The sequence below is a fragment of the Dromaius novaehollandiae genome, chromosome 5 (assembly GCF_036370855.1).
Source record: "Dromaius novaehollandiae isolate bDroNov1 chromosome 5, bDroNov1.hap1, whole genome shotgun sequence".
Classification (NCBI taxonomy): domain Eukaryota; kingdom Metazoa; phylum Chordata; class Aves; order Casuariiformes; family Dromaiidae; genus Dromaius; species Dromaius novaehollandiae.
In genome coordinates this window covers 18207767-18221794 of record NC_088102.1, presented here as the reverse complement: position 1 = coordinate 18221794, position 14028 = coordinate 18207767, and the positions used below count along the sequence as shown (strand labels likewise).

Sequence of the window (14028 nt, the reverse complement as noted above, 5' to 3'; positions counted from 1 at the left end):
GACTACTTTATACTCCTCTTCCTGCATTGTCTTTTACCTTATCTAAGTGAAGTTTCTGTCCCTGGCCAACTGACAACTTCTGAGCCTTGGCTTTGCTATAGGAAGCAAAACCATCTCTTTTAGTCTCCTTGTGCAAGAGAGTCTGCTCCCTAGTAGCTTCCAGTAGCCCTTCTCTGTCTTTCCTTCACTTTAGATTTGTCTTTTTTGAATTATACACAATATTCCAGAAAAAGGCTCAGCAGTGTCCTGTATAAGGGTGCTAGTACACTTTTGCCTTTTTCATGGCTGCTTCCGCTGGTGGCTCATTGTCATCCTATGGCCTGGTTTTCCCTTCTCATTTCCCAGTGGTGATCTGTCTCTTCATGGCAGGAGTTCTTGCTATCGATCCCTGAGGTGCTTGGCCCAGCATTATAATATTTCTGTCCTTTGCTATTGCCTTTACTCCTAAGGTCACCCTGTTCTTCCAGGATGATGCTTAATAACACCGTTCATTTTCGTTCTATCAGCACGTCATTAACATCCCTCCGCTTCTTGTGCCAGCACCAACAAAAAACCTAAAACCAGGACCCCTGAGGAACAGCTCTCACATGTCACCTGAAGGGTTCCAGGTTTAAAATTCCCTTATACCCTTTCTGTCTATTTAGAGAGACAAAAGGAAAACTGTTAGACATCACTGGTGTATGTAACCCAAAAGTGTGAGTTTTCTCTCTTATTTTTGCTCCACTTTGACTCACCTTCCCTCTCCTTGAAAATCAAAGCAAGTGAAACCTCAGGGGAAATTCGAAAGAAAACATTTTAACCATTGTTAAGAAATCTTACTTTTTAGGTAAAAATGTGAAAGCCTTTTTCTTTTTTTTAATTAACAGAGATTCCCTAGTTAATACTCCTGAAGAAGAGATGAGGATCACAGCACTTACCATACAGACATGAACCTCAGACATGTAGATACTTACTCACCCCAGACCAGGGAGTGGCGAGAAGCCACCGAGAGCTGATATCAGTGCTCGTGTGCCAGCCGCTTGCCAGAAGAGAACCCAATTTTTGCCTCCCTGCCTGATGCCCTGCCCTGCGTGTCCCATGGAGGTCTTACCCCCGGCGAGTGGCACAAGCACGGGCAGGTGACAATGTGCAATATATTGATACTGGGGCAGCACCGCACTGATACCAACCAGACCCCCACTGGCAGCCCGGACCCCACCCAGCTCTGCCTGCAGAGTTTAACAGCACTGTGATGTGCACTAGCCTGTTTTTTTATCTGTGGGGTAAACCAGACAACATCACCTACTGCTCAGGCCAGGGCTGAAAACAACTGCTCTTTTACAGGGAAAAAAGAAATCTTGATTAAACTAATGTCAAAACAGTAACTTCTGTACAGTCTCTATACTGCCTAGCTGTTCACTAAGCTGCTCTTTGCTTTACAGGCCATTAAAAATAACACCAGTGATTTGCATATTCATGTTATTAGAACTGCTCAGTACACTCACTGCTTAACTATCACTGCCCAATTTAATGGCAATGCATTGAGTTTACTGGGTCTGTTCACGCACTTCAAGTCAGACTGATGCTGGAATACCTTCACTGAAAGGGGCCCTCAGTGTGGAAATAAGCAGTGGGAGGTTTTGGTATAGAAATGGCTAAAGGTTGACATCATTTACAATGAGTGACACTTTAAAAAAATTTCCCAGGTATTTCTGTGTAGGAAAATCTTCTTTTCTCTCTCCTTTATTCAGTCTTTAAGGAAATGCTGCACGTTCAGGAGAGGCCTGGCTGCAGCCTTAAAGCAAGCTAATTTAATCTTGTGCGCTGCTTAACAAAAAAAAAGAAAATACAAAACTTCACATACCAAAAATTCCCAAGAAGACAGCTGTCAGGGGGTGACATGTCAGATATGAAGTGGCTCTCCAGCTGGTCCCTGTCTGCATGCTGGGAAGGCATGTGGAGACATTTTTTCAATTGCTGTACTCGTTTGACATGTTCACAGTGGAAAATGATGTATCATTCTGGACCCTTTGGTTGGTGGACACTTCAAAGTGCATTGGATCCTCGGAGAGGAGTGCCCTATTGTTAATTGTTCCTTTCACATGTACATTGGGATGAACATGGCGAGAGCAGAGAGGAACAAAAGGGCTCCGGTGGCCTCTTAGAGAAAACCCTGTGCAGCTCAACCTGAGTCTGACCTTGAAAGGGCGGGTTGCTCTGTTTTTAAATCCCACTTGCTGGTTCACTCCTCCTCAGCTCCCCGTTGTTATCCAGCTGCAGGGGAACAGGATGCCGGAGTGGCAAGCGCAGCCTTCCCATGGAGGGCTCTCCTCTGCAGTGGCGGCAGGACAGGGGGGAAAACAGGAACGGCCAAAGCCCTGGGGCCGTAACGCCAGACACTTGGGGAGGGACTAAGCACTGTCCAGGAAATAGAGGGCTGGGCTGGCATTCAGCCTCTGTGGCCACCCTTGGGATAAACAGGGAGGAACTGCAGCCGGGGCAGATGGCAGGCCTGCAGGCACACTATGCCCAGATGCCCACAGGGCAGTGCCCCAGGCAGTGGTTCCCGAAGGAGATGGGAATGGCCAGGCCTGGGGGTGGGAAAGGACTTGTAGCAGAGGGTGTGCTGGAGAGGGAAGCTGGGGTTTCCCTTCTCTTGAGCTTGCACCACCTCTCGTGGACCGGTGAGCCATATCCACCTTCTTCAGCCTTACTGAACTCTCAGCCCTCAGGCTCAGAGCCCAGCCCTGGGGCCACAGGCAGATATAGTGTCTCATAGGATGTGACATGAGTTTCCCAGCCCTCTGAAGACACAGTTCATTGACAACCTGAGACACTCCTTTCCCCCTAGACAATTGTGTCACATCTCTGCATCCTTTCCGCATCCTTGAATAACCAACAAGCTCATCTATCAGGAGATTGCATCATGTAATGCGATGCCCAGGCTGGGTTCAAATGCTCTTCAAGCACAGGAGGCAGTTTGTTTCTTCAAACAGTGATGCCTTCATACGCATTTCTTTAAATTAGCTAGACAAAAACCTCTCATTGTAGCTTCAGCTACAGAAGAAAAATCTGCATCAGGCATTGGTGCGGTACGGACAGGACAGGCTCTGCTTAGTGTATCAGGAAATAGCTGCTCAAGCAGTTGTCTGGAAACTGCCCAGAAAAAAGGAACTGAAGGGAGAAGATTACAAAGGGATTTGCATGATGGTGTAATGCACTTGATGGAGGGTGCAGCAGGCACAGGGTCAGCTACACTAGGTCTTCCATGGAAGGAATTGCTTGCGGAATAGAAATTATGAGAAAAGAAACGCTAGTGTCCTCATCAGCTAGAGGAAAGCTTTCTGACTGGCCTTCTTGCTCTATCAGCTTCACCTGCTGCTTCAGCCAGGTACAGGATTTTCTACCATCGAATCACCACAAGAAGGCTGCAAACTAATTTCAGTGCTTGCACATCCGATCTATGAGAGGGGCAGACCTGGGGTGGCAAATCAGCAGCAATGTTACAGTGTGCACCAATGTCAAAGGCTTTGCAACACCTCCTGCCACATGATGTCCTGGCCCTGGAAGGTCGACCTAGACTGGAAACAGCCTGAGCACTGGAGCCATCACATGTGGCCCAGACCAGACTGGGAGAAACCATGTGAATAAGGACAGCAGCACTGGGCCCACCAGTACGGACCACTGAGGAGTTGTCTCTAAGGCCTCGTGCAACCTGCTGAGCTCTGCTGAGCTGCAGAGTGTCATAAAACGGCCAGTCCGGATCATTCTCCTGCTCCAAGGAAAGCCAAAGTAAAAGAAATATAGTAAAATGGGCATAAAATGTGGTTGGCAGGCTTTTGTGCTCAGGCCTTTGAGGCCACACATCAGCAATGTAGCTTTTACTTGCAGAATGGAGGTGGACTAGACCTCTGACACTGCTTTCCCCACAGTGATATATGGGTGCTTTTGGCCCCAGAGTCCACATGCATCTCTCTGAAGACACACGGGACTTGGGACCCTTACAGCTGTTTGCATCTCCAAGGCACTGCAGGCTGTCAGAGGCTGGAAAGCAAGACTGGCGATGGAGCCCCCGCATGCTCTGGCCTGTGGTGAGGCAGTGGGTCTCAGGGCTGGCATGCAGGCTGGCACGAGCTCTGCACCGCTGGCATGCCCTGGGTGCACCGAGGACAGGCCTCCCTGCTCTCCTCTTCTCCCGGACAAGAGGGTATGCATCGTGGGACTCCCGGTTTTACTGTGCTATTAAGTTATTGCCACCCCTTAGGACAACCCTGCAAGAAGGCGGAGGAGTCGCATAACTGGATCAGTAAAGGAAGCAGCTCAATTAGCATTTCACACGCCTTTTCTTCCCTCTCTTCTTACCTTCCCTGCAGCGGGCATGCTTTCCCCTTAAAGGATTGTCCTGTTTCTGCTCCTTGCCAGCGTTGGCAGGGTGACAGTAGTCGAGTGTGCAAACTTGTGCTATTGTCCCCAGGCCAGGGGGAGTCATGGAGACCCACTAATATGACACAGGAAAATGTTTGCTGATGGCAATTCTATGGGCTTTGTCTAACTCTTTCTCCATCATGACGACTCGATTTAAGTCTCTAACTGTTTGACTACAGATGCAAGAGTACTATCCAACTCCATCCTTTTGTCCGGGTAGTTTGAATGGGTAATTCAGCTTTTGTGTAACTCAATTGAGGGGGCAAACATAAAGACAAGATTCTTGAGCGCTCAAGCTCCCTTTCCATGGATATCTGCACATCTCTTTAGAGATTTGTTCCTTTCCTACCTTTTTCTGACATCATCCTCCCCTAAAAAAAAAAAAAAAAAGGCTCTGATGGGGAACGGTTAAAAGTAGGCTAGCCTGGTCCCCCGTATTACATTGTCCTGTGCCAATGAAGCATGGTTAGTATCAGCCCCCAGACAGCTTCGGGGAGTGCAAAGAATAGGGTGTCTAAACTTTCTTAGCTCATCATCAGCATTTTCTCTTTGGATTGTGTCTTTTTTTAAAAAAAAGGCCTTAGTAGGGGTGAAGAGAATAGGGGAGAATGGTAGAAATCGCAGGGAAATGGTTGTATTTATTAGCTGTCTTTCTGTGGCTGTCCCCATGGCAACAATTTGTGATGGCAAAGAATGTGAGAACGGGGAGGCTAATGCCTGATTGGGATGCTTTGTATTTGGCAAAGTGGCTTCTGATTGGCCTGAGAAAGCCCCCGAACTAGACGGAGTCGATATTCATTCAGCTTACTCAAGTGCTTGCTAAACTGCTTCTAAACACTCGCGGCTCCGGCTGCTTCTGTAAAGGTTGGTAGTGTATAACCTGCGTAACAAGATTAGCCGGGGAAGGGGGCTCGTCTCAGCAGTGCTACAGTAGCGGCCGGCGCGGGTGAGACAACCTCCTGCGCGCCCGGGTGAGTGCCTGTGCTCAGCTACGGGGACGCGGGAATTGCTCCCGAGGCTTCTGCGGGTGATTTAAATGTTATCTAACGAGATTAACCATCGGCCTCTCCGGCACGAGCAAGCCAATCCCCGCGTCTGCGTGTGCCTGGGCAGCGATGCCGGGGACGCCGGGCTGCGAGCGCGGGGCAACGCTCGCAAAGTCTGCCCGCACGGGAGCGAGCTGACAACTCGCTTGTTTAGTTGAGAAGTTTGACATGTTTCTTCCTCCCCCCATCTCGCCCCAGTTTGCTTGGTGCTTTTCGATGCTTCGCACTCTAAATCTGCCCATCATGTTTCACAGGTTTGCCAAAGTTTGAAGAGAAGGATTATAAACTTTTAATGGAAATCTCCGCAAGCTGCATTCTGTGAAATGGCATCAGACAGTGAGGTAAAAACCCTCCTGAATTTCGTCAACCTGGCCTCAAGTGACATCAAAGCGGCTCTGGATAAATCCGCTCCTTGCCGCCGGTCGGTTGACCACAGAAAATATTTGCAGAAACAGCTCAAAAGGTTTTCCCAGAAGTACTCCAGGATCCCACGGTGCCACCCCAGCAAGTCCGCGGAGTGCAGCATGAAGCGGGGCGCGGAGGAGAGGAGTCACGTCCCCCAGCCCGAGGCGCCCGACTCCAGCCACCACTGCAGAGCTGCCGCCGAGAAGGCGCTGGGGACAGCCGAGGTGGAGGAGACCTTCTCCGGGGAGCAGGTTCTGCAGGAGCAAAACCCCGAGCCCGCCAGGCCAGACCAGGTGCCGATGAGGAAGAGACAGCTGCCTGCCTCCTTCTGGGAAGAGCCGCGGCCGGCGCAGAGCCTGCTGGCCAGGAGCTTTCCCGCGGGCCTGGACGGGCTCCCAAACTCCGGAGACCCTCTTCCTTACGAGGGGAAGAAAAGCAGGAGGAGCCCGGAGGCTGCCAGCCCAGAAAGCCCCCCTGAGCCTGTGCAGCGTGGCGGCGAGAAGGACCCTGCCAAGGCGCCGGGGCCACCCGTGTCTGGCCGGGTGGCTGCCTGGACCTGCTGCCCCTTCCAGTGCCCCGGGCAGCCTCTGTACCAAACCCCGGGGACGCTGCCGCCGTCGCCCTTCCCGGGCCTGGGGCTGTGGCGGAAAAGCACGGCGCTGCCAGGGGAGGTCCAGCACTTCTGCAAGGAGGCGGACAGCACGGGGCAGAAACTGTACAGGCCCGTGGTTTTGAAACCCATCCCCACCAAGCCAGCCGTGCCCCCTCCTATTTTCAATGTTTTTGGCTATATTTAGCTGGGGGGGGGGGGTAAGAGCCGGGGGGGGGTGTGACTTTGAATACAATAGCTCCTTAAACTGAATTGAAACGTAACGTCAAGGCGCTGGTCATGAGCGGATCGCGGTGCGGAGCGATGCGCGGGGAAGGAGGTGGTTTCTGTCTGGAGACGGGCAGCAATTGCGGGGTTCCTCTCGCACAGGCTGGGGTGAATTAAACAACGGTTGTGAATCTATCTGGGCTTGATTCTCCTCTCACTACACGGGTGTAAATCAGAAATAAGCCTTACGAAGCCAGTGGCATGAAGTGCAAGGCAAATCAGGCCTCTTTTATTGAAGTGCATTGTTTGAGCCATGGCGAGTCGGGCTAAGAGCCATTCATAATCTGCACTTGTAACACCTAGGAGACCTCCTCCATGTGGGAACATCTTTCTGGGGTTGCCCTGCAGCCACAGCAGTAAAATGAAATGAATTAAACCCATTGAAACAGTTTTTGTGCTTTAAAGTAATTCCAGAGAAGTCAAGATACTTGGGTCACTTCCTTTGGCATGCAAGAGACTGGAAGGACAGTATTTAATGTAGAAACCACATTTGTAAATTGATTTAAGCTCTTCTTATATGTAAATATTGAGAGAATTAAAAAAAATAAAGGAAGAAAGGAGGTAATTTTATCTTGGTCATTCTGCAAATGAAGTCTGTTTATTTTTGCCCCACTGAGTAGATGCAGATTTTATTTGTAAGTGGTGGTTAGACATGACGGCTGAAATCCCTGCCAATTCAGAGTGATATAGATCAACAGCAGGTCTTCTGAAGCTGGGAAATTAGCTAGTGTCAGACTACTAAAAACAAAGCAGAATTAATTTCTGAGTGTCAATGGCACAAATGACAAAGCAGGTAATTTGCTGAATACAAAAATATAAAGTATGGTAGAAAAGTGTATAGCATAGCCTGCCTTGATTTCTGACTAGCAGAGGAGATCTTTTATTTTGCCCAATTTTAAGATGTAATCACAAGATCTGACTACAAAAGTGTTTTCTCAATTACTTTAATGAAGTTGCTTTAGAAAAGCTAATGGGGGATATTATTAAGTTAAACATCTCTAAAGCCCATGGATAATGCAGTGCTAAGTCACAGAACATGAGATCTGAAAGGTTTAATATTGCAGGCTTACATATCCATTCATTTATATTGTAAATACTGTAAATCACTGAGGTCAAGAGAAGTATATTATGGGGGAAAAAAAGGCCAGAGAATGGACTCTGATCTTCCAGGGCGGAACCAGCTCCCACCGGCGTTAATGGGAACTTCTCGCAGTATTCAGCAGAAGGCAGCCTTGATCTACGCATTCCCCAGCTAGCGTAGCTCCCTAGGACTCTTACTCTGCATCTCACTGAGGGGGAAAACAGGCTCAGCTTCTTTTGAGGACAATGCAGTCATAAGCAAATAAGCATTTAAAGCCTTCTAAAGAATAGTTGTGGATCTTCTGATGGGGCTTGGCGTTGTATAACCAGGTTGCAACTTTAATTAGGATATACACTACCCTCTGGCCAAAAGTAGCTTATTCTTTTCCTAAACCTCTCATTGAATCACACCCATGTTTACCTCTATGAAATCAAGGGCTGTAATGAGCTAGTCTAGAAGGCCAAAAGTGACAACAGAAATGGTTTTCACTGCCTTCTCTCTGGTATCAGCACCTTATATGTGTATCAAGCCTGTGTAGACCACTCTTACAGGAGAGAGACAGCAGGAAGTGGCTTTGGTAGCACATGCCTGCGACTACATGCAATGTGCAGGGTGGTGAAGAGCAAGTCTAAGGGTTAGAGGCACCCAGCTAGCACCTGACGCAGACGTGCAGATATGATTTTTGTATTTGGGGGAGGAGGGGAGGGAAATGAGGAGACTGTGTCCCTCCCTTACTCAAACAGAAATTAGAGAGAGCACTCCCTTTTAATTCAGTGGGAGAATTATGGCTCTGAATTTGCAGAGCTATAGCAAAGGGATTTCTTTACATGGAAATAGCAACATTTTCTCACATACATAGCCTTGTGTCACTTTTGTAATACAGATGCTAAACTCTGTCTCAGGGGTGTCACTGCACAGTAGCATCCTTGGCATCACTCTGGATTTCCAGCTGGGTGAGAGAGCAGGTCATGGAAAACCCACAGGTATTGCAGTGATCGCTGTGGCCAAGCGCTCCTGGCTGAGTTCAGGAGACAAACTTGGAAGTGCTGCATATTACACCAGAGTATGGATTTCCATCAAAATTGAAATAGTTGCAAAAGTGTATAGCTTCTGCAGAAATTTTATTTCTGAAGGAATCCAGAAAAAGAAGAAAGTTCAAACCAAGTTTCAAACGTTTTGGAATTATTTTGTTCTGCTTTTTCTTCTTTTAAACTCTGTCTTATTTTGAAAGTGTGTGGCTGTATGCTTTACATGTAGTAGAATAGTATGTTTTTAAGTTAAGAGGAAGGGTTGAACCAGACTGCTCCAAGTGACCTCTGACACACAGATATTTATGTACTGACCCTCAGATTCAGACAGATGTTACATTCTAAAATCCCTAAAATCTTCAGGAAATGGGACTTCTCTCACCAGCCCAGGGTAGGCTCTAGGCCTTTGGTAGTGCTCTGGTGCACCCTAAGAACTAGAGCAGCAGTGCAGTAAAATGCAAATGAACAGAAGACAAGTTTTAAGGGTAACTGAAATCACTGAATGGGGATGTGTGAGACTTTCCAAAAGATTTGCAAAGAATTGCAACTCTGTCTCCTTGCTCGCAATGCTTGCTGTTCTCTCACCCCTGAGATTACCTTCAAAATTATTAATTGTTCAAGCTTGGACTGATTCAGACTTTTCCTGGCTATTTTTGTGCTAAGTTATTCAATGTGGCTATTCAGGACAGCTGGTAGTCCTTCAGAATCTACTTGTTTATTCATACTTTGAAAGATGGAAATATAACATTCAAGAGCTGCTATTTACTACAACAATGCAAATTTAAACTGTTAACACCACAATAGCTTTTATAAATAATGGGAAGGGAGAGGTGAATGAAAAGGCTTTCATACAAAATAAAATAAAAATTCAAAAAAGTGCACAAGAACATAAAGTGAATTGCACATGTTGCAGTAAAAAAAAAAAAAAGAAAGAAAAAGAAAGAAAAAGTACAATAACCTGGTCATGAAATACTCCTAGGACATTTCAGAAAAAGTCATAATCTCTGAAGAAGTCTATTACGCTCGGTAAAAATAAACCACTTTATACCCTGCACTGCAAGCACTGATCTGGTTACAAAGCCTTGTTTGTTTGGGTTGTTTGGCATTTGCCATTTCACAGTAACTTCTAGACAGATGTATTAAATCCACACTGAATTTGTGCAGATTCAGTATCACACATGAAATACTTGTGTAAGCGGTCAGTGTGTAAGAGGTAGCCAGCTCTATTTCAGTGCAAATAAATGTAAACTGACTGTGTAAAGATTTTCAGTAAGGATCAAGCAGAAAGGATATGATAATATTGTAATTAGTAGATTCACCCTCTCAGAGACTCATTTCTCCACAGTTTCTGTGCAAAGTGTGCCCTTATTCTTCTCGCAGTTGCGGTACTTCCACATCAGATTAACGCTCTCCAGCTCAGTGATACTCCTGGTCAGGACGAATGTTTGAGAGGTACGAGAACATGGCTTTCCCAGTCTACATGAATATTCCTTGGCTGAAGAAATGGATGCTGCATATTTGCTCCACTCAAACCCAGTTTCAACTTTCCAAGGAAATTAAAAAAAAATTGTTATTTTTGAGACTTTTGTATATGTAATGATTTTGGTTCAGGGGAAATTCTCAGCTTGGGATTGTTTATGAAAGCCCATCCTTGTGGTGTATACATGCAGATGGTGATTTCAAAACCTTTTGTCAGCCAGCGGTCTCCAGGGCTGTCACTGCGCACCGAACAAATGCTTAAGGACATAGTCTCTGCCAGGCAATACTGGCCTACAGAATTCCCATCCTCATTCCCTTTCCCTCCACCCAGTATTTTATTAGCCTGGAGCAGTTCCCTGGTGTGGTTTATAAGGCATCTCCATGATCACAGCTCAGGAAAGCTGCCCTGCTCACTGCCATGAGGTGTCTGGAGTGGCCTGGGACAGTCTTTTCTAGGCAGTACAGCACATAGGGAACAAAGATGCTTTTTTTTTTTTCTTTTCTTCTTTTTGCTTGAGGTATGAACATATTTTCTAAAGTGTTGGTCTGCAGGGACAGACTCCCAAAACCCAGAAGAGAGTTTTAGTGGCCCATTCGGGCAGCTGTTCTCAGTACTGAGAACACTGGCGGCCAGCTCCTAACTGGTGTGACCGGGAGGCTCCATCTTCTGAGCCTGATGGAGTGCCTGTGTGCCGCAGGACTGAGCCTACCATGGGTCTGGATGAGAGGACAGCACAGCTCCCCTCTGAGCACCTCCCTCCCACCATGCAAGAGTGTTGGGGTTCGTGCTTTGGGACAAGCAGGCAGATCCCAAACTGGTAATAAAGGAAGTTGCCGGACAAAATTTCAACAGTGGAGAAATCTCAGTTGACTTTCCAAAGCTTTGCAAGAAGATCACAGTTCAGTCTGAATTGAAACTGTGTTCGTTTTTCAATTGCTTTTGTATTTGAGAAGGAGACAGCTATGGATAGAGTACACTAGCTGTAAACGTTTCTGCTTCTGCTCACATCCACAAGTGCTAAGCACATTTCATGCCAATCCATTTCACAGTCTAAACTTCTGTGCCCAAATTGGTCTGCATGTGTGCGACACAGTTTTAGCCTTTGTTAAGGTGTAAAACTCCACACAAAGAAATCTTGGTGCAACACATTTTCTCTACTTATTGTTCTGCCTGATTCCATGGACGGTACACCACCCAACAAGGAAAACATATCTGTCAAATCTCTGGTGGGAATCCAACCAAACCATAGTGCATAGCTCCTTTGTTTTCTAAGATAAGGACCAGAGTGCTTCTAGCATGAGATCTGCAAAGATATGGCGCCATATTTTGGTTCTTCCATCATTACTTAGGTGTCTGATTGGGACTGAGGCACACATGAGATCACAGTGGTTCAGCAAGTCACACCTGTCAACGGAGCTGTAGTCACTGCCAATAAGTGTTTGTGAGCTCCTCAGCCTCCCCAGCTGTGAGGGAATGTGACTTGTTAAAAACCTCAATAAAAGAATTTCACGGACAATTATAGCAGTTCAGCTGATAGATGGTAACTTGTTAAGCTGCTATAAATCAGTTGTGGATCTGAGCTGTAAATAAGTGACCTAATTTTCAAAGAAGCTGAGATAATAACTTTCATCAGTGTCAAAGGGAGCTAAGAGATACTCTGAACTCCCAAAGTCAGGAAACTCAGGGCTAAATACTAAGACTTTTATCCTACTTCAGTAATATCTGACACCAAATGTGGCCCCATGGGCTTCAGTGGAACTACACCTGGTGTAAGCAACTTCACATTGTTCAGGCACCTGAATAAGGCTTTGGAAGTCTAATTCTGGGTATTCATTTTTATAAATCTCAAAGTTTGAGCTTCATCATTTTGAAATAATCTCTCTTCTTCCAGTAATAGTATTCTCATAGCCACAGTAGTCCAAGGAGGTAAGAGAGGCTGGGTTTCATGGGGACAGTAAGATCTAGCATAGCAACAGACAAAGTTGGTTTAACAAGGTTGCATATCCCTATGTACCTTGCCTCTCCCCACTGCATCACTGTTGGTTCATGTTTCTCTAGGGCTTCGTTCTTTTCTGACACCAGCTTCAAGACAGAGTAAAGCTACCGTTTTCAGTGCAACTACTTCTAACTTACACCCAAAAAATGAGCTCAGAGTTGCTTTCAAATCCCCAGTCTAGAAAATTCTCTCAAACAGAATTTCACCTATTTCTTGCAAATGAAATGCAATATGAACTGTATTTTCTATGCATAAATACAGTTCTTCCATCCTTCTTAAATAAACCTTCCATTGACTTTTAAAGGAATCAACACTTCTCAGTTTCCCCTAATATTTACACAGTACTGTGTCAAGGGAAAAAGAATCTACTAAAAAGTTCTGAGCTTTGAATGTTCAGAAATCACGTTCTCTATTCGAAAAGAAAGGTCAAAAAAAAAAAAAAAAAAAAAGAAAGTAAAAGCATTAGCAAGATGGTGTCAAAGTATCAGAGAATTAGTAACCGGCACACTGAGCAGAAATCCAAAGCACAGAACAGAAACTAAAACAAAAATCTCAGTCAGTGAATGAAATGTGATTGTTTTTCCAAATATGGTGATTCTTGATGATTTCTGAATTCTGAGCACAGGAAGGACTCTAAGTTCCACTAGATCCCAAAATACCTTTTAGTTCCTCATTGATACTTGCTTCAGCACTACTCATTTTCAGTGCTGGTTTTTATTTCCCTTTCTTTGCAGACCAAGCTCTGAGGTGAATCGTACAAGTTTTCTCTTGGAAAAACCAATGATAGTCCTGTGTTTAGCACACTGTTTCAGTTAGTTCTCATTTTTGCTCCAAAAGTGTATTTATTTTAGCTGAGTAATTGGAGGGCACTTGACCAAGGCCAGCAACAGTTCCTCACCACCATGCAGCATGTGTGCCATCGCCATGCCGTTGTCCGCTGCGATGACGCTGGGTGCCATGCCAGGAAGCTGCTATGTGTCTGGTTTGCCCAAGGTCACTGCGTATAATCATGCTGTAAGTATCGAATCAGTCTGTCCGGGAGAGGCAAGGTGTCAATAAGTTTAATGCGATTTCTTCCAACCAAGCTTCGAACCTTGATGCGGCAAAGATGGGCAAGAGGTCTTGGGGGCTCTGAAGGAGAGACAGGTCAGGGATATGAGCAGAACAACTTAAACTTGAGAGCAACAGCTCAGTTTGGTCTGGTCAGTGGCAAGCACACCAAGGCTGTGGGAACGTTATTGGCAGCTGAACCACTGCCTGCAGCCAGCATGCTGATGCGGCTTGATTTGCAAGGAGTCCTGCCACAGCACACCCATACAGGCCACAAACAGCAGGAAGGGGAACATGCAAGGACCTTTACAGATGGTTTTGGGGAAGCCAATGGAGATATGGAATTGTTCTGCTGCTTTTTGCACAGTCAAGATTTCCTCCCACCTCCTTCCCTTCCCTTCTGCCATGCACCATGTCAGCCCCAGGGTGCTGGGAGGGCCTGAGAGAATTGCTGCAGGAGAAAAGAAAGAGGAAGATTTGTAAGTGTGTGGGCAGAGGGTAAAGGGGTGAGGAGGAAGCCTTGTGACAGAGAGCCAGTGCCACATAAAGTCCTGCTTTGCAAAGTGCCAGGAGCGATGGCCTCCCAGTGTGGCTAGCATGGGAGCTGCCCCCACAGGAGACACAGCCGAGCAGGAAGCTGTGCAGGAAGATGGGGAGGAAA

General features: G+C 46.4%; 2 protein-coding genes across 3 annotated transcripts in view; one reads left to right on the top strand and one right to left on the bottom strand.

Annotated features, from left to right (window-relative positions):
* Positions 1 to 5729: 5729 nt before the first annotated feature.
* On the top strand, positions 5730 to 6652 carry FAM181A (family with sequence similarity 181 member A). The gene has a single exon (XM_026112501.2). It carries the CDS (start codon positions 5774 to 5776, stop codon positions 6650 to 6652), a length of 879 nt encoding a protein of 292 aa, XP_025968286.2. The 5' UTR covers positions 5730 to 5773.
* A 2885-nt stretch (positions 6653 to 9537) lies between these two features.
* Positions 9538 to 14028, bottom strand: part of ASB2 (ankyrin repeat and SOCS box containing 2) — a 94210-nt gene continuing 89719 nt past the window's right edge. For both annotated transcript variants that reach the window (XM_026111615.2, XM_064512144.1), the window contains one exon: positions 9538 to 13448. In XM_026111615.2, coding sequence (XP_025967400.2) covers positions 13312 to 13448 — 137 coding nt within the window. In that variant the 3' untranslated portion in view covers positions 9538 to 13311. The remainder of the gene's footprint in view (positions 13449 to 14028) is intronic.

Coding starts and splice junctions, on each gene's coding strand:
- FAM181A (XM_026112501.2), top strand. CDS start 5,774: ATGGCATCAGACAGTGAGGTAAAAACCCTCCTGAATTTCGTCAACCTG.